The sequence below is a fragment of the Cygnus olor genome, chromosome 8, assembly GCF_009769625.2.
Source record: "Cygnus olor isolate bCygOlo1 chromosome 8, bCygOlo1.pri.v2, whole genome shotgun sequence".
NCBI classification, from domain to species: domain Eukaryota; kingdom Metazoa; phylum Chordata; class Aves; order Anseriformes; family Anatidae; genus Cygnus; species Cygnus olor.
Window position 1 is genome coordinate 2,204,292 of NC_049176.1, and position 20,835 is coordinate 2,225,126.

At 35.7% G+C, this 20,835-nt stretch overlaps 1 protein-coding gene across 5 annotated transcripts in view; it reads left to right on the forward strand.

The window, feature by feature from the left end:
* The window catches only part of PTBP2 (polypyrimidine tract binding protein 2), a 50,083-nt gene extending 29,944 nt beyond the window's left edge, over positions 1–20,139 (forward strand). For 2 of the 5 annotated variants that reach the window (XM_040565265.1, XM_040565260.1), the window contains 9 exons: positions 515–679; positions 756–866; positions 9,062–9,257; positions 15,618–15,772; positions 17,184–17,217; positions 17,671–17,763; positions 18,118–18,334; positions 18,433–18,510; positions 18,642–20,139. In XM_040565265.1, coding sequence (XP_040421199.1) covers positions 515–679; positions 756–866; positions 9,062–9,257; positions 15,618–15,772; positions 17,184–17,217; positions 17,671–17,763; positions 18,118–18,334; positions 18,433–18,510; positions 18,642–18,774 — 1,182 coding nt within the window. In that variant the 3' untranslated portion in view covers positions 18,775–20,139. The remainder of the gene's footprint in view (positions 1–514; positions 680–755; positions 867–9,061; positions 9,258–15,617; positions 15,773–17,183; positions 17,218–17,670; positions 17,764–18,117; positions 18,335–18,432; positions 18,511–18,641) is intronic. The other 3 variants (XM_040565261.1, XM_040565262.1, XM_040565263.1) reach the window with 3 other exon arrangements.
* Positions 20,140–20,835: the final 696 nt, after the last annotated feature.

Below are 20,835 nucleotides of genomic sequence, written 5' to 3' on the forward strand. Positions count from 1 at the left end.
TGAATATCAGACACCAGGTTGTTTATCCCTCTATGGATACTACTTTCTGGCACTGTCAGTTCTGTGTACTATTTCCTTGTGTTACAACTGAGAAGTTTGGAAGTGTTTAGCATTATCCCTTTCTTTCAGAGCCTTCTACGGAATTAAAATGGAATTGAAATGTTAACTGTAAGACAAACTGGAAACACTACGAAAATTGGCTTCTGTAGGCTTTTTTCTATAAAAGAGTCTGGAAGGAGTCTTGACATCCACAAAATCCTCTGTTTTTTGTCCTTATTAGTAGAACAATATGCTTGCTACTGGGAAGATTGATACTTATGCAGTCTGAAGGCTTAATTGATATTTTCATTTTTTTCACAAAGTTGGACTGCATTCCACTTCTGTTATGTTCTGTGTGTAGCTCTGATTTTTCTGAAGATAACCATTATGAATATTGCTAACTAATTTCTAGCTATTGTGTTGAAATATTAAATAAGATCTCTTTAAATGTCTTTTGTTGCTTTGTGTCTTAAAGCGGGCCCAAGCTGTTCTTCAGGCAGTGACAGCCGTGCAGGCAACAAATGCTCCCATAAGTGGGACCACTGTGAGTGAGAGTGCAGTGACTCCAGCTCAGAGTCCGGTACTTAGAATAATTATTGACAACATGTACTATCCCGTAACTCTGGATGTTCTTCATCAGGTAAGCCAAATTTTGTTTTAATTTGAGCTGTGATTGGCAGGAACTTGTGTGTAAAACTTTATGATGTTTTTGACAGATATTCTCTAAATTTGGTGCTGTATTGAAGATAATCACATTCACAAAGAATAACCAGTTTCAAGCTTTACTGCAGTATGGTGATCCAGTGAATGCACAGCAAGCAAAACTAGTAAGTATAGTTCTCTTTTAAGGCTAAGTTACAAAACATGGATTTCATTTTAAGTGCCCAGAAGAGAGTGCCTTCTTACTTGTGGGACCAGAGTATGATGCAGCAGTGACACAAGAGAGCGAGATCCTAATTTTAGTTCATAGGAGACTCTATCCTTGATATGAGAGGCAAGAACCAGTAATTATTTTTATTCATTACAGCAGGAGAGGGCATATGGATAAACGATGACAAAGATCGACTGTCATCTAGACCAGACATTTTGAATTAAGTGAATAAGATTTGTTAACATCTGCGGCAATAGGAAAGGTGACCCAAAGGGGAAGGATAGATATTATTAAAAAAAAAAAAAAAAATATTCAAGAGATAATCAATGTATATTTTTAAACCTTCACATACATTCTGTGTTTGTGGAAGGCTGATTAAAATTGACGTGTTGGTTAACTGTTGCATGGTAGCATAGAAAGTGCTTATTACCCATAGGTGATAGAATAGCTGAGAACTTAAGGGGAAAAAGTGAAGGAAAGTGGAGGAAAGAAAAAGCAGGCTTAGGTTTCTGCTCTGCCTTTAAGAATGATGACTATTGAGATAAAGATGGACGTTAAAAAGTAGAAGATGGTCATTTTTATCTTCATCACCATATGAAATACTAGGCATTGATTAAAAGAGTATGAGGTGGCCAAAACAGGGAATCACAAAAAAAAAAAAAAAAGCCATCAAAAAGAAAAGTATAAGTGGTGTTCTTATTCAGAAAAAATAAGTTAGTCAAGGATAGGGAGTTTTTCAACTTGGCTTATGATGATCTACTTTAAGATAATCTACCCCTGAAAACCAGTCTGGAAATACTTAAAAACTTGGAATACAGTTAAAATTATTTTCTGAGATGTATAATACAAAATATTAGATGATGCTTCGGAATAGAGGGAGGTGCAAATATATTACTGTAATAAATAAAAATTCCCATGGATGGGATTACATCTTTCATGTTGTAAGTAGAATTAAAATAGTGATACAGAAACTAGATATTTAACCTACAATTGCTGCAGGAATTGATTGTAAGCCATTTGGGTTCGTATTAGAGGTATATTTTAATCCAAGTGTTTCTCGGGTATTTGTTGCGGAGTGTTGTAATTTAGTCTTGATTTGTGTTTGCAAAGTTGTTTTTCAGTAGTAGATGTTAATAACTCTTTAAAACAAGTGCATTTTTGAAGTAAAATGTAATATCAAGTGATGCATTTTTTGACTTTATTTTTTGAGTCTTACATACGTTATCAGAAGATTTAATGGAAAAATATTGTCTGTGAAATGGACTGTATATTATATTCCTAGAATTATACTGATAATTTTCAAATCAGTAAAGAAGTTGCAAAATAACAAAGGATGAGGTATGTAAAAGTATGAAAAGAAATAAAGAATCTGGTGCTGTTGTTGACTTCAGACAAACTAATGCTAGCTTGTTTGGACACTGTAGTGGTCAGCTTCTGCGTGAATGACTGAACTTAATTGAATAACAGTGACTCCTGCATGTGTGGTCATTGAGTGATCCTGAAGCTGTTGATCCAAAGTAATGAATTGAAACAGGCTTAGGTTTATAGCTTCTCATTTTAAAGAGCTTCTAAGTAAGTAAAGAATGCTGTATTTGAAGGAAGGTTTGATTTTTATTTTTTTTTCACCCTCCTCTCTCCCTGAGATAAATAGAGTAAAATAACTGTTTTTATGGTTGAGTTATTGTGGTAAAACACGAAGTGTCACCAAAACAAAACTGCCTAAAGGAAAGAAAGTCAGATAATAAGAGAAAAACAGTTTAAATACATCTGGAAATTGTACAAGCAAGCGGATGTGGTGGCAATATTTGTTGCATGGAGTTCAAAATTAAAAGCATGGTAAAAGAGTAAAGAAGTTTTCGATTTGTTTTCCATCAGTTGTTACTGTAGAAGATAATGGGGAAAATTTAATTTTCCACTGGCACTCTTCACAGGAAATCAGAATGTGGCCTTAATAGAAATTGAAGACTTATTAAGGAAGTTAAAGAGCAATTTGAAAAACTCAAGTGATGTAAGTACCAAGGAGAGATACTATTCATTTGAAGGTTCTGAGAAAATAGTGACGCTGACAGGAATGTTCAATATGAAGCCTCTAGCCCTGTGGGACTCCTTTGCTATCTGAATGAGCAAGTAGTGAAAAATTGCATTCCTACTCCACTTGCTTTGTGAGAAACTCATTTCCTGTAGTAGTAGGTTATGGCTACACTGATTCATGTTCCATCACTGCCTTCAGATTGGATCGCTATAGTTCATTATATCTGCAAGTAAAGGTGAAGATGACAAACTTCAGGTTCTGTACGATTCAGCAGCCTAGCCATGGTTTGGAGAAAGTCCTGGGAACCTGCAACAGTAGAGCACACTGAACAGTTGTGCTTCTTCCAGTGAAACAAAGTGGTGTTATGGAGATGTCTGTATTCATAAGGAGACTTTCTGTGCATCAGAACCAGTACATTTTCATAGTAAATGATAATGCCATCGGCAGAAGCATCAAACATAAATATTGGAATACCACTAATGTGGTATACCATAATGAGATTGGAGTGCCAGTGTTTATATCTGAACAGCTGGCTAATTCAAACTGTTGTCTTTGTGTAAACGAATTAGAAGTATTCTTGCCAAATCTTGGCTATAGACAGTTAATAATGTCTTCTGCAGGATTAAGTGAGACTCTTTAAGTATGCTACGCATGATGGTTGTCTTGACCCAAAATGAGTTAAAAATATCACAAGTCTAACAGAGCTTTTGTTACAGTTGACCATTTGGTCCTTACTTGGCATGTAAGTGTTTCATATTACCCTGGATTTGTTTCTCTGCAGAGATTCTGTTGAGGTCTGACTCACATTCGAGATACCTTCTTTCCAGTGGCTTTGAGTGACAGCTTCAGGGTGGCTCTGCATTGGTAGCAGTTTGCAGAAAATTTCTGCTGGGGTTCATTGCCATAAAATCTGTAATGGGAACTTCAGGTAGTCATTTTCAGAACACAAAGCAATGACATCTCAAGATAAGATATTTAGATTCAGGGCAGTTATCTTAGATTATTGCATTAAGGATTTTTGGACACCTTGAATGCTGAAGAAGACTGCTAGCTGAAATGAATGATAAGCAATATTTAGATCACCAGGAGAGTGCTGGATTGTATCCATTATAGCAGAAAGCCCAGCAAATGCAGTAATGATGTTCATGTCCTTGACTTTCCAGCTTTGTAGAGAAGAATATGACTGGTCCTTTAGTCATGGAACTGCACACAAAAACTCATTTTTGGATAATGGATTATGCTTTATGTGTGGTGTTTAGCCACAGAAACCTCTTGTATCCAAGACACTTGTCTCAAAAGAAACATTTTCATTCAAATGTGTATCCGTAGGATGCACTTGGGACACATCTCTCTCCCAAGATTTACCGTATCACCTTTGAGGTACTTACTTGAGTCTGGATTTTGTTTTGTAAGGATCTCTTGGGAATTTTTTTTATTACTCTAAACTGTTACATCATGTCCTTTTTAAAATATTATTCTTAGTTGCTGCTGTGTTTTGGGAGAGAGAGATGGTGGGGACTCAATGGTTTTGTTGTATTTCCTCTCTGCTCATTTTTTTTCTTTCCAGTCTAATTTGATTTTTTTTATCAGACCTTGGCAAGTGCTTTCAAGCTATTCTCATCATGCGATAGATCTGTTTCCTGTTTTGGATCATCACTTTAGGTGCCTGAAGTGCTTGACAAAGAGAGGTGCAGATACACTGTTTGTTGTGGCTTGAGGCACTATGTCTCCAGAAATACATGCTAGCTAAATTTCTGAGTTACGTTTCTGAACTGGGAAATCAGGATATCTAAACATAAAATCACTTCCTATCTCCCAAGCTGCATTCTTGTTTGTTGTCTTTGTACTATATATGAATTATCTAAAGAACCTTGTAAGTAACATCTCTCTCCCTGAAGTTCAGAGGGCTAATTTGACCATCTCCTGTAGGGGCATTTAATTCCCCAGGTTGATGGCCTATACAGGCCTTGGGAGAAGCTCATTGAAGCATAGTTCCTAGAAATACAATACTTTTTCAGGGGCCATTCTATCACAAGGATTTTGAGTCATCTTGAACCCTGAAAGTAAAAAGAACAGTGAATTGTATCTGTAACATCAGAAATTCATTCATTCAGGCAAGGAAGGCCTGACAGAATAAATTATTCGAAGAATGTTCTCTTTCTCCACATCAGAGCCTACTGATAGATCTGCATGAGGCGACATCAGAGAGCTGCATCAGTCATTCAAGATGTGACAATGTTTTGTAATCTCATAGGGTACTTTTGCTGAGTTCACCTTAGCTGCTGCTGCTGTCACTTCTCTCAACATCCACAGTCGCATTGGAGAATGAGATGCAAGTGTTACAACTCCATGTTGCCTGGATAGAAATTCTTGCTGTCCTTTTGCAGAAAAGCTTGTGTGTGTTTGATTATTTGAGCAATAGAAGGAAATACTCTTCCTTGAGCTTTGTTTTCTTATTGGAACAGTCTCTTCTCATCTCACCTCTTCATCTGGGATTCTTTTTCTCAGCCATTTTCATCACTCCATCATCTCCCTGGTTGCTATTACCAAAAAAAAAAAAATTTGTATTTCATTGAATATATGGTCATACTTGCACTCTTTGGCAGACCATCATAGTTCTCTATTTTGGATCTTTCACCAGGTTATTTCTGCTGTTTTCCTTGTTGTTAGGCTGTGCTTGTCTATTCTTACCTTCTGTGAAAGATGCTGTTTTAAGACATGAGCAGATTTTGGATTCTTTGTGAATCTAAGCCTGGTTACTAGGACCCTTTCTAAGTATTTTGAATTCTTCTACTGTAGTGGTTATGTAGGAATACTGACTTCTTTCCAGCCAAATCAACTTTCCACTATTTTGAAACTCTGAGCAGCACTGGGGGTTTTTGATTTTTTTCCTCTATTTCTGGCTTGTTTCTTTCCTTAACTGTCATAGCTGATGAGGAACTGTGCAGCATACTTAGTGATTAGGAGGAGTGTTTTGTCTGTTTTTCAGCCCAATAGCAATGTTAGTGGCTGTAGAGAAAGTTTTAATGGTGAAAGCGAGTTTGTACTGCAGAGTTGAGGTCTTCTGTGTCAGTTTAAGCACGTGCATCATTCCTGGGGTTATGGGTATTAGTCTGAACTTAAGCTTTTTTTTTCTTTTCTTTCACTACTGTTTTCTATGGGTCTTCTGCATGTTCTTTCTAGCCATCTTGTTTGTATGCTCCTAAATACCATAGTGGGCTTCTTCAGGAGCGAGTCTGTATGACAAGCTCTTGGCAGGAGATGAACCAACTCGTCGGGCTCATTTTCCCCCTTAGGAAAGGCCAAGAGAATGGTACACTTTTTTGTGATGGGGGGAAGGGAGGAAGGCAGGGGCCTGAATTTCACAAGATTCAGAATCACAGCAGTTGCTTAAGTATCCACTGAAGTATCTGTCCACGATGGCGTAAGTTTTATTTCTGTTCTTGAGGCTTACGTAATGGTTTTGCTGTCAAAGGCAAGATAAAGAATGATACTCTCATTTTGTACTTGTTCTCCTTGGTTTGGCATGCAAGTGGTGTGGCACTGTCACATGTGAATACGTATAGATAAGTGCTCAAAGAAAGAAAAGTTTCTTAGCAGTAACTAGAGTTCTTTGAGATTATATCTATTTGTACATTCACTAACAGTACCGTTACTGTCCTCAGTTTTTTTAGGTTACGTGTTTGAGAGGAACTTTGCACGTGCTTTTTTTGCGGTATAAAAAGGAGCTGAGGATAAACGTTCACGATAGTGACTTTATAACAGCTACTCTTGGGAAAAAAAGTAGCTGCTGGCAAGCTTTCTTGCATTGTTGTTGGTGTATGATGCTGCTGGTAGAGGCTGGTGGGGTAGGTTCTCTGTTTTTATCTGTTGCAAGGGGCTTTTTCTAGAGTGTGACTGCAGTGCTCATTAAGAGTGCATCTCCTTCCATTCTGGTTCAGGAGCTTCTTTCAGACTGTCTCTGCTCCCACTACAGGGGATTTCTATTGTGCTGTATTCTTTCGTATGTACTTTAGGTAACTGAGTTTTTCAGAATGATAGGATTTAAACCTTTTAGTAGTTTTAGTATAAGTTTTTAATTACTTGCATGGCTCTCTTAACCATTGACTAGTCTGGAAACCACAAACATAGGTAATATTGTGGTTTGCTACTATTTCTGTTTTTTAAAGCTAAAGATTTTAACCACTAACATCCTTCTGCCAGCCATAAATCAACATGTCTACAGACTCCAGAGAGAGGTATAATGAGAGTCTTGACTGTGTTTTGAGGACTTAGAGCTTTATGTCACGTTCTGTGATTTGGACAAAGCTAAATGAGTACTGCCTTTTGGTCCCGGTTGTACCTAGTTTTTGTTATGAATGGTTATTTCTTGATGGTAATGACATTGGCTGTGTAAACTGGATCTGCCTTTAATCTGTATCGTAGTGTATTTTAGAACATAAGTCTTGTAAAAGTGGTTATTGATTCTCTGGTATATACTTTTTTGTATGTAAGTGTTCCAGTGAGATATTCTCAAATACAAACTTCAGGAGAGTCTTGAATTTTGCTTCCTCACGGTATATGAAAGAGCTAGCAAATACTTTATTTTGTATTGTTGATTGCCCTCCTTTTCCCCTCATCCTCCTTGCCCCCCAAAATACAAAATTAATTCTCTGCTTGTATTCTGTGAACCAGGGCAGTAGATTTTGTGTTGCTGATACTGTATAAAACATAGTTTAAGCTGAGTTTAAAGGAGTTCCTCTTTAATTGCTAGGTATTTGTTGAAACAATTGTCTAGATTGTCAGGTTTCTATCCTTTCTTTTTTTTCTTTGTATTTTATTTTCCCAGTGCTTGAAAGATCTAATAGTACTGTCTTATTTGTTCTTGTACATGGACTGCTAATGGTGTTAATTCTTTAAAGCAATTTTGTGAGCCCTGGTGATATGTCAGCTGTGATAATATATTTTGGAGGAAGGGACAGCCTTGCTGGCCCAGACCTAGCAGGGGGGTGTCTGCAGGATGTTCAGTTTCCAGATGCATCACTGTATGAAAATAGCTGTGTTGCTTTCCGTACCCAGCAGGCCCATTAGGTTCACACAGTGCTTGGCTCAAAATAGCAAGTCCTACCAGAACTTGAATGTGTTTGAAAGTGCGTTGCAGGTGTAACAAAGCTAGCTCTGCAAGAGCTAGTTTAGGTCCAGAGGTGATGTGTTTTAGTACCGCATTAATCAAAAGAAACAAAAGATCTGATTTTGGTATTTGAAAGCGTGTTAGGGTTTTTTGTTTTCTTCAGATGAGCTGTGTGATCATTTCTTAGCATTTCTTGAAAATATGAAATAACTTATGGAAGTTGTCGGTTTACTAATCTCTTCTGTATAGCTGTTAGTGCTCCATACACTACATGAAGGTATGCCCAAAATGCGAATGGAATAAAATCCAGATATATTCATTTATTTGGTATAGAATGAAGATGGACAAACCATGTATGATTAGGCTTTTTTTGGAGAATGTTTTCATGTAGTTCAAAGTGGTGCTGTGTTAAGAGTTCATGTGAATTTTACTGTTGGTAGACATCCATTTAGAAGTACCAACTAATTGTGGAAATAAGATTTTTAAGTATAAGTAATATTAGGTTAGCAGATAATATTTTTCTTCAAATTTTTGCAATAACTACCTTTAAGGGGAGAACAAAAACATGCAAGAACAATGTAAACGTTCTGCTTCAATATATAGCAATCCACTGTGTGGTATATAAGCTTAGGGTTTTTTTCAGTTTCTCAGGTCATCTTTCTTTTTAGAAGAGTACTTGTTTGATTTTTAACTTTCTGAGAAATGTTTGGCATTTTGTCTGTGCCGCAGCTATGCTGTGGAATGCAGGCTAATTAATTATATTCAATGGACTAACCTTTAAGCTTGCACTAAAATGTCTCTTCCCACCTTGGTGCATAAGCAGTCTCTCGGTAAGAGAAGTAAACGTTGAGCTTCCTGGAATCATGTTAAAAGAGGTTAATGCATTGTAATCTTAATTGGTTTTAAGTTAGACAGTAAGAGCGATAAATAAATGCTGGGCTTGTGTTTCTTTTTAGTACATCCAATGTGTATTATGTATTATTTTAAATAAATTGACTTCTTTTTCTAGGCCCTAGATGGTCAGAATATTTATAATGCTTGCTGTACCCTACGGATTGATTTTTCCAAATTGGTGAATTTGAATGTCAAGTACAACAACGATAAAAGCAGAGACTACACTCGTCCTGATCTTCCATCTGGTGATGGACAACCAGCGCTGGACCCAGCTATTGCTGCAGCATTTGCAAAGGAGACCTCCCTTTTAGGTATGACTCTGGCATTGTACTTCTGTGTTGCAGTCACTTGATGAAAATGTTTATCAATCCTTCTAATGAATAAGTATCTTAAACTGCAATAGTGTCCAAAGGCCTGTTCATTTTATATCGTGATCTGAACAGTAATAACACTATTGCATTGTCTTTAGAAGACCTGGAGAAGTAGATGAGAGAATGTATGACAAATGAGAAATGCACAAATTAAAAGGAAATCTAACTATTCCTGCTTTTATTCCCAAGCCAGTTTTCACTTCTTTCTAATGTTCCTGTTAGTCAGCTGCTACAGCCCGCCTTGCCCACTCTCCCAATCATGCTTGTAACAGACTTAACATGATTTGCACGTTGCACTCTCATGAATGCTTATTTGTAATATCAGATTGTTAAAAATAACATTTTGTTTCATTCCTTCAATGAGGAATGATTATACTCTTTGCTTAAAAAAAAAGTGTGCCCCTTTTTTTGGTAAATTACAGGAAAAGAAAATCTGTAGCTGCACTTCTAGATTTATGGTACCTAGATAGATGGTATCTAGATTATGGTACTAGATTTGTGGTAGTATAGATTTATGGTAGAACTCATGTTCTAATATCCAGTCAGTTTTCGAGCTCATCACAAGAAATAGGTGAATCGCCTTGAGAAAACATATAATTACATCTTCAAGTGTTAGCAAAATACTTAATTCAGCATGTTCCGCATGCTTTGGGAGAAATTTGTAATACTCTGGGTTTTATTTTAATTTATTATAGTTCATTACATGTGTTTCACTGCTACTTCTGTTAAGTTGATATTCTTTGGTACGAACACCTTTCACTCTTCAAAACATCAGACGTAATCTTACGACTTTTATGAAACCTGATTTTTTATGTTGTGATCACTGTTCTTCCCACTTAGTCTTTTCCTTTTTTTCATAATTTCTCATTTTTCTTCTACAGGGAACTTAAGAACAACAGATTTCTTGTGTTGCTTTTTGTAAAGGATGGGCCAACTTGGAGTGAGGCAGAGTTAATGTAAAGAGTAAAGGCAGGCCTCTGCTCTCTGTGTTACAGCAGTTAGGCGGCCCATAGTGAAAGCCGCAAACACAGGAAGAGGGTCAGTGTCCTAGTTATGGCTACTGAATGCTGCATTGTCTGCCTTTTTCAAAAACCTGGTTATTTAAAGGATACATTTCATATCTAGCTGTAGAACCTCCCAGTAAAGTTGTATCTTGTTTTAACTGCTCATCATTAAAAATTGAAAGTATAAAATCTCTCGTCTCATAGATTGATAGGGAAGATGGATGAGTGTTTGTGAAGAAGTTTGACACCATAGAGGTGAGTGCTGTAGAAAAGCACTCAAAGCAATTAGTAATTCTTTTGTCAGAGCACAGTGGTATTAGATGTGGGGCTGCAGTATGAACAGTAAAGAGAAAAAACAATACCAAAGCTGTTTATTAATGAGACCAATCAGTTTATGTGCTGTAAGGCATGGATTTTGGAGAAGAGAGTTAGAGTCATGATTTATAAAACGGTATCAAATACAACATGAAGTATGTAGCTCTAATTCTGACATTTTCCTGAGTCCCGAGAAGTTGATTTCCAGTCTGTCTTCTAACATATTTCTTGGTGTGTAATGCTTCTAGTATGTGTCAAATTGACGACTTTAATTTGCTTGGCATAGTGGAATAGCACTTTGAAGATGCTTGAATCATTGTATCACTTTGGGTGTGTTTAGTAATTGGGTTTACTATAATTGTAAAGTTATCAGAGTATCCAAATGAGTTATGTTTAGCAGACCTAATGTTCCAGTGTTTTAGGCTTGTAGGTTACTTACATGCTTTTGTGATTTTTGTCCACAAAACTGCTCAAGTTCTTTTAACCTTTTGATTTTAATTAGACTTGTTCTTCTATGTATTCGTGTTTTTTGCTAGTAGAATTATGAAGATGCCAGTCATATTAACAAATTAAATATTTTAATTCTCACTGTCTGAATGCATCTCTTCAATTGCACTTGTTTCCTAAGCAGCAGGAAAATAAAAGGGTTGTAACACAAGTAACTTCGATTGCAGCTGTTGAAAGTTTTCTGAGCATCAGTGAAGTCAGTCATGTGTTTATTTTGATGAGTAATGAGGATTATGTATTGGAAGAGACTTAAGATAGCTGGGTATGTCTTAACTGTGCTTCATCTGGCAAGTGGGGATGACGATACTGTCATCTCTCCTTGTGTTGCTTTTTTTCATGGTTGCCTTTTTTCAGCTGTAGAGCTCAAAGTCTGTAAAACTTCACAAAAGGGGTCTCTTAGTACTGTTGCTGTCTTAGCCATTCAGATGTCAAAGTGGGAATGATGCTTGTTTGAATATGGAAGAACAGGGTTCTCATTCATGTTTACTGTGCAAAAATGCACAAAATCTTAGTAACATCAATAAGAAAGGATAGGACAGAAAAAATGAAAGCCTGAATGGGTGCTTGTGCATGCAGTTTATGGCTGTGTTTCTATTCAGATATGCAAAAGGAAAATTTTGAGAACACTTTAAAGTTCAGAAAGTTATAAGATGGAGGTTAGCAAACCATGATGAGTGAAATATGGTAGTATGATGGCAGTGACTTCCTCCTGCTTCTGTATTTTATTTTCACATTTTATTTTGTTTTACAATTGTTTTCTGTAATGAAAAATGTAGGGAGTAAATCTAGTTCAGTCATAGTTATACATACCTACGTTAAGATGACTACTCCTGCCAATGTTTTTCACACATAAGTTCATGTTATATTTTTAGTATAGCTTTAATTTGCCTTGTGCTAAAATGTCATTAATAATTTGCACTTCAGAAGTCATGCAAAAAGGTACTTCAAGGACGAATAAGTAATACATGACATACTGTGTTTGACCTTTTAGGTGAAAGACTCAGTGGCTAGGAAGGAAGATGTATAATGTTTGTATGGTTCAATTAATATCCAGAAAAAGCAAAATCCTGTTATCTATAATTGTTGAAAGCTAAAATAAAATTAATGATGACAGAGCTTTCAAATACCAGTTCATCTTCTTGACAAAGTAGCTCGTGTTTCTAAATAGTTGCAGGTAAGTCCTCAAATCGTCACCAGTGTGTTGAGTGATAACTAATAATTACAATACAAATTAATCTTTTTACAATTTTGACTTATAGTAGTAAATGGTAGGGACCTACAGATCAAGAATTGTTTTCTATGGGTTCATAATTTGTCTGACCTTTTTAAGAAATAAGGTCTGTCTGCTATGTAATCAGGTGGAAAAATATTTCCTGACTAGATGATCCTAGCTCACGTGCATAATATACTCATTCATATATACTGCACCGTCAGTTTTGATGTAACTAAGTTGTCAGAAATCTTGGAGACCGTAAATTGTACGTATTTTCAATGAGCCTTGTTATCTTTTGAAAGCAGAAAATCACTAATGGACAGAATTGGTTGCTTTCAAATGAATTATCAGCAGCAAATGGTTGTTTGGTTTTGAACGTGTATTTCTTTTATACGTGAGGTGACGAAGGTTACAGGAGATCTTACAGGGGAAAAATCTAGAATAAATAGCAACTGTATTGTACTTAACCACTACAAATTATGCCAAATATAAATAAACAGCTGGAAATACGCTGCTCTAGCTATGGGCTACCACAACTTTATTCATCACTGTTTTCCATAGGTTTTATTATTCCTTTTCACTAACTTTTCCACTAATTTTTCCCTCTAAAGATTCTTAATAAATGAATCTGTTTCAGAGGATAACAACTGAAAACATTTTTGTATGAATGCTGTTGAATTAATGTTTGGTTTTAACGTCATCAGTAGTACTAAGAATGTCCTTTAGAGGGTTTAATGCTATGAAGAATTTTGCCTTTTAAAGGCAATTACTTGGTTACACCTAACCATAACAGTGTCACTAGCATCTTTAAAATTCCTTTATTCCTAAAAGTGCTGAACTAGCTTAAAGCTTCTAAGGCTAGGGAGAGGTGCTTAGACACACTAAAAGACTTGAAATGCTCTAATGTCTCAGCATTTTTTCATAGCTAAATGATTGCCATTGACCTGTTTCTTTTCAGGTGAACGTCTGTCACACCATATCGTCATTCTTCACGTTTCTGTCTGTGTGACCTCTATGGTAGCCAAGCATAAACAAATACGAGTTAGTATATGCAATACAAAGCGCACAAATTGCACTTCCAAAATATGACTTTCAGAACCAAATGGAATTTTTAAAAATTGTTACTTGAGAAGTTGTATTTTATATTGGCAGATTTCCCTGCATATCACAGGTTTTTTGTTCTGTTTCTTCTGCAGGGCTGCTTTCTTTAACTGCCTCCTTTATTAGCAGCTTTTACGTGAGAATAAAGCTATATTCTTCAGATTTAACCCAAGAACAAAACACACCTATATTAGATTTCTGTCTTGCTATTTATACACCTAGGTATATAGATCTGTATTTACGCTTTCCTGTTTTATAAAACTGATTTTAAGAAACAGTAATCACTATGTGTGGACTAGCAGTGGTCTGTCTAATTTGATATCCTTTCTATGACAGCAGCTGTTACTTCTATGTTCTCATAGGGAAGACTGAAGACAGCCTCAATAATGGATGATCACACAGTGGCATACCTGAGAGAAGTGCTTTCTTAAACCCCAAATAGCTGGTGCTTGGCTTATGTGCTGAAGCATGTTACATGTCACTTTATTGCATATTTAATAAAATCCTAGTAAGAGTGTTTACAGGATGGAAGGATGACAAGTTAGGGTTTTTCCTTCTGTTTTCTATTAGTCAGTTCCACGACTAATGCAAGTAATGCAATAAAAAGATGGTATTCGTTGTTTCTATTCTAGTACACTTTCCCTTTATATTGTTTCATAAGAGATGACTAGAATTTTCTAACTGATCATTACTCAGTACTTCTTATGCCTCTGGTTTGATCTCTGAGTACTAACGCTTTTATCAGAAGGCATGCTGTATCTTTTTTAATTTCCTTTCTTAGAACACGTTTCTATGTGATTTGATAGGAGACAACTAGAAAATATTTTTCAGAATGTGTTTTTTATTATCCTTGATAAACGCTTTCGCAAAGTTGTGATGGATGTCCTGTTCCCTTTGAGGAGACATTTGTCCAGCCCAGCAAAATCTAATTTTCTGAAATACTTATTTTTTTATGAATTCATGTAATAAAGTATACATAAAGTGTTGGAGATCTTTTCTAGAGAATTAAAAATAATAATGGTAACCATATTTATCCCCCTGTATGAAAACATCTCCTTTCCCTACATGTTTTTTCCTTTTGATACTAATGGAATCTTTTTTGAATATACAGATGACTATCTTTACTGTTGTCATTGTCATATCTGGTCATTGACTGAAACTGAAGAAATTTGCTTTCTCATAATGACTTCCTATATTAAGTTTTATTTTAAAGGAAGGAAAATGGTCTTAGGTACATAGTGTACAGGTTATATTCAGACTGTCTACCTGGCATTCTGGAAGACTGGTCAGAAGTGTTAGCTTAGTATCATCATATAAACATCCCAAATTTTGCCAAAATGCTGAAATCTGAGAAGCCAGAAGCAGAAAATAAAATACTGAAGTTCCGTTTTTTCTTTTCTTTACCCTTTTTGCTATATAAATATCCTTTTGCTGGATTCTGTAAAATGTACAAATAAACTGTTGGTAACATATGATAAAGATGGTCCTTTATGAAGTGTGTATAGTGCACGTGTGTCATAAGAACCTTTCACAGATCCTGAAAGTAGCATACTTGCCTGGTATACCAGTGACATCACCAGGCAAAACCACCAGATCTCTCCAGGATTTCAGTTTCCTTTGAAGAAGAAGAGTAAAGCACAGCTGAAGGTTTAGCTAATAGTTGTGCGTGCTTCTTCAAAGACTCGGATTACATAAAGCCATGGAGTAACCAGTTTGGTGCTACTTTGAATCCTGAATTTAGAAGTTTGCCTCCTCACCTGGTTTATGCTGTTCATGTAGGCCTTTTCACTTGACCAACTCTGTAGTGTTGTGTATTTAGCCTGAAGCATCAAGTTGAAGTGAACAATACCTCTCAAAGGGTGATACAAAATAAGGATATAACAATGCAGAGTATGTTCTGGAGTACAGAAAAAAACAGTTGTGGTGCACAAGAATGTTTATTTTAAAAAGTACTTCATATTTTTGAAGACTTCATGTGAATAAAGAAAATATTTCTGTTCCTCATGTTTACTTAACCCATATCACAACTCTTTGGACGACTGTAGCAGTGGAGTGGTCTGCTCTGTAGAGTGTTGTCTGCAACACTTGTACTGATATAGGTGCTTTTTTTCTTAATCGACTTGTGTGTGTTTCGTAAAATATGCTTTATTTTAAAATTAGGGCTTCCTGTTGCAGCTGTTCCAGGAGCTCTGAGTCCTTTGGCTATTCCAAATGCTGCTGCTGCTGCAGCTGCTGCTGCTGCTGGCCGTGTGGGAATGCCTGGAGTCTCAGCTGGTGGCAATACAGTCCTCCTGGTTAGCAATTTAAATGAAGAGGTCAGTGAAACAATTCAGTTTTTTTTCCTCTTTAGCCATACTTCATCAATCAGTATCTTATTTCTTTGAATTTGGCGTCTCATATTTGGATTTTAAGCTCATAGTATTTTTGCTGTTTATTGCTCCCTACCCTCCCCCAAAGTTAATTTAAAAACCATTATTGTTGAATACTTTTGTTTTTCCAGGTAGCTAAAAACTTACTGTCGTTTGATAGTTGGCTACCTTTTTTTCTAAGAAAAATATGGTAATTACTGCATGTTTGACATTTGAATTGAAAGCTTTTTTTCTTTTGCAATTATAATCATGTAAACTAGAATTCCCATTTTCGTTTCTTTTGTTTGCTGCTTCATTTCATGCTTGTATCTCATGTTTTAAGGTTTTAATTTATGTGAACTACTCTAACACATTTTTCTTTAAAGGTTCTCCCAAAGATCTTGACGAGGCACTCTTCCAGTCTCTCTTAGTAATTTTTTTTCTTGGCAGTTACTCATTTGTCTTATTAAAAAAAAAATGGTGACAAAGCTTTTTTTTACCTTCACTGTATCTTTCTTGCTAACTCTGAAATCTAAAGGGGTTTGTTTAGTTACACATTTTTACTGTCCTTTACATTTATTTTGATGGCTGTGAAAGCTGGTATGAAATGTGGGAAGTTTGTATCAGTCTAGCTGTTCCATTTTTAACTGGCCTCTGTCACTATAAATCATTAAGCTTATTTTATCATCTGGTACTAGTTTGTCATCCAGTCTTGCATGTTAAAATGTTTTAGGTCAGAGTGCCATTTTGAAAGATTTTTTGCCTGCATTTCATAACCAGCCATGCTTACGCAGTTAAAGTTTAAAGTTTAAAATTTTTATTGCATGCTTTTTTTTAATTTATTTTCATGTTGAGATGAAATGCTGTAGTTTACTCTTTGATATGAATGTACTTTACCCATATTTGTCTTGGGTGACTACATTTTACTCAGTTTTTCTTGTACAGTACATAAACCAACCATTTTCTGACCAAATTCCTGCATTTCCTATGTACTGACCTATATTTTATTTTTTTTGTTCCCCACTTATTTTTTCTTCTGCATTGCTGTTTTCCCTTCCCCATTTCATCCTTTTCCCTTTGTGTTCAACTTCCCTTTCCTTGTCTTTACCCAAATTCCCGTGCCCTTCCCTGTTTTACCCTTTTCTCCTTGTCTTTGTCTATGTTCCCTGTCTTCATTCCCTACGTTCATGCTTCTGTGCTTGAACAAAATGTTCCTCGGACCAACTTGCCCCAATTAACCGCCTTGAAACCATGATCCATGACCACCTCACCATTCTGCGGGAACCACCCTTCGTTATGGATGATCTGTTCATCTCCGCTCTTCCTCGACTCTTCTCTCTTCTTGTCTTACGCTGCTTGCTCTTCTCTCCTTCTAAAGATGGTTACGCCCCAAAGTCTGTTTACCCTCTTCGGTATGTTATTGTTAGCACTATACTTTTATTATTGATTTAATTTTGTTTTGTTTTGCTTTTTGTTGTTTTTTTGTTTTGTTTTGTTTGTTTCACCTTAATTCTTATTTGTAGCTAGCACTTTGGCTTAAAGTTGAATAGTAAATCTTTTGCTATTTTTCTTTTGCTGTTTAAAACTCTCCATAGACACAGATTTTCTTTTAATGCATGCTAATATATTTTGCATGGTCTTTAATTTAATATCATTCACATAGCTTTGAGGGTTTATCAGAAATTATTCTTTTCAAAATTCACTATTCAAAATCTTTATCTCCTTTATTCATTTGTGAGAGTGTTGAGTTTGAGTGAGCGATCTTGTTGCTGTCTGAATGTTCCATTGATATGTCAAAATGCATAACTTAGTTGACTGGCTTTAAAATAACCTTTTTCTTTTGGGTTACCTTTGACTTTGAAAAGGTGTTTATGGTGATGTGCAGCGTGTGAAGATTTTATACAATAAGAAAGACAGTGCTCTTATACAGATGGCTGATGGAAACCAGTCACAGCTGGGTAAGACTAGATTTCTGTTTATATTCCCAATAGTCTAAGTATTTGAAATTAAGCTATGTGAAATCAGGTGAACTAAGCATGTTTTCATCTGTTAGTTTTTGTTGTATCCTGGTTACCACCAAGATCCAAAATCTTACTGTATTAGGTTCCAAAAAGTTTGCACAATAGCCTAAATGAATTCAACAGCTGAAACACGTGTGGAGGTCTTTAAACACTCTGCAGACCTCGTTTTTGATTCTAGTGCAATGACCCTTTGATTTTCTTGTTTTTTTCCTTGTTTCTAGGGTTGTGTGTGATATGCAACATGCTATTGAAAAGTAATATTGAATTGAGTAAACCTCTTGTCTCTTTCAGCCATGAGCCATCTTAATGGACAAAAAATGTATGGAAAGATTATTCGGGTTACCCTTTCTAAACATCAGACAGTACAACTACCTCGAGAGGGACTTGATGACCAAGGGCTGACTAAAGATTTTGGTAATTCACCTCTGCATCGCTTCAAGAAACCTGGTTCAAAAAACTTTCAGAATATATTCCCTCCATCTGCAACTCTTCATCTATCCAATATTCCGTGAGTGTTGGCTGTCAGTAAGCCAGTAGCATTAATACTAATCACAACACACTGAATGGACTAGTAATTTTCTGGTTATGCTTGTTTTCCGTCTGTAGACCGTCAGTAGCAGAAGAGGATCTCCGCACACTGTTTGCTAACACTGGAGGCACTGTGAAAGCATTTAAATTTTTTCAGTAAGTAACTTTTCTGTACGCGGTTTTAACAAAGGACAGCTTAATTGTTTTTTTTTGTGGCATGTCTTAAGGAAAACATTAGTAACAACCCCCGTATTGTTTGAGTTCCTAATGCCATTATTTTGTTTCAGAAGAGATCACAAGATGGCACTTCTTCAGATGTCAACAGTAGAAGAAGCTATTCAGGCTTTGATTGATCTTCACAATTACAATCTTGGAGAAAATCACCATCTGAGAGTTTCTTTCTCCAAGTCAACTATTTAAAAAGGCAGATTGAAAATGAGGGTGTATTGCATTGTTTGGTGTTGTCACCTATTGACTGTTCAGGAAAGTGGGGACCAGAGTTTGTCTTCTATTTTTGGATTTTCTTTCATGCTGTTATCATTCCTTGTTTGTTTAAAAAATAAAAATTAATATTAAAAAGCAGTGATACTAACTGCTGTTGTCCAGCTGTTGTTTAGGTAAATCATCATTTTGTTTAAAAGATTTCAAGTTAATACCACAGTTTTTCAACTGAGTTGACATATGTGCCTTAAAAGGGGAAACTAGTACTGCTGAAATTGCGTAACTAGTAAAAACAAATTTGGTTGTCTGGGGCACACTGTTACATGATGATTTCAATACGTTTAGGCAGGGGTGTGTAAAAAGGTTAAGCTTTTGTTTCTCCTGCTTGGAATTGATTTCTTTATCTGCGGGCCTGTCACTTATTTATCTTTTTAATTGGGTAAGATGCAGTATGCTGAAAGAATAAAACAATGTTATTTGATTTTGCTACTTTTTGCTTTGTGCTTTTTTCAAAAAAAAAAAAAAGGCCTTTTGTATTTCATGGTTCTGGTCTAGATTCAGTTATGAATGTAGGCATTTGTTAAAATTAACAAGGTACAGAATATTAATTTTGTAAAGGACAAGAAGTGACTTCTGTGACTTTGAGCCCTAAGTGAAAAACATTATAGAATCTTAACCTTTTTGTACACACTCTTGTGGGATGTATCATATAAATGTCAGCACTAAGTAATGTCCTGTTTGTGGCTGAATATTTTTCGTAGATGTTTTTGAAGTTGACATGACTTATGTGCATTTAAATATATATTGCCATCTTTAGTTTGTAATTAAGATATGGAATATGGTTGTGGATTTCTGAGCATGTACAGACTGGTCAAGCTAGTTCAGGAAATGGTGCATGTATTTTTCAATGATGAAGAAAGTTTTCTGCGAACATTGCAGGAAATTTTGTGGCAGTTTTCTAAAACTGACAACCAGGTGGGACCAAAGTTTATGTGCCTTTAGTCTTAATTTACCTTGCATTGTAATATTCAGTTTTAATAAATCTCTTCAAAATATTTTGTATTTAGAAATTAATCTGACTTTACTATAAACATGGCTCAGAATCTACAGATCCAGTTAATTTGAAAGCAGTTCTCTGTCAGTCTGAACTGTTACCTTGGTTCTGTTTAAATGACCAATACTTTTTGAAATTGATGTACTTAGTTTCAAGATTCATAGATTCTGTTATCTATGTAGAGAAAATGGTCATGTATATTTTCTATTAGTTGAGTTTTTACATCTTTAGAATTGTAAAATTCAGTATAGTTTGAAAGTGGCACAATTAAAAAATAATTTTCTAACAAAGTCGGGAGGTTTGATGGTTGTTTAATTTCATTTTGTGTGTACTCTGCTTACCTCTGTAGCATGCTCAATAAACACTTCTGTAGCTCTGTATTCACCTTTTCTGTCTTTCTCTGCTGCTTTCTCTCTTTTCCTCCTACTCTGTTTTTCACTTCTACTGTGCTTCTAAATTCATGTTTATTCTCCGTCAGGGTGGGAAAAGCATAATATTAATAAATACAATTTTAAGTCTTTACTGCAAATCTGATGCTGCAAAAAGTACCAGCTCGTTCAGAAAGACCATGATCCTTTTGCAGGCGTATGTTCATATTAAACGTTTCCCACCCTGTTAAAACTTACTGCTTTAAACACATAACTTTTATTGTAGTTTGTTAGCTTTCTCTTTCTATCTTTTTAGTTTTTAAGCAGATCTATGCACTAATGGATCTCAGGTTTGCCCGCAGTTTCATTTCCTCTTGCTGCAGTTTCATTTTTCTTTTTTTTTGTGTGCTAAAGATTTTCTACTAATCATACAGTATACTTACGGGTTTAAGTAACAAAGTTGTGAGGTGAGCGGACCATACATTCTAGACCGTGATATTTCACCTTTTTAGAGACATGGGTTCAAATGAATGTAAAAGCAGTTTGGGCACTTTAATAGTGTTTCTACATCCATGATATTTTTAATTGATTGTCGTTTTTTTTCATTCTGTGATTGTT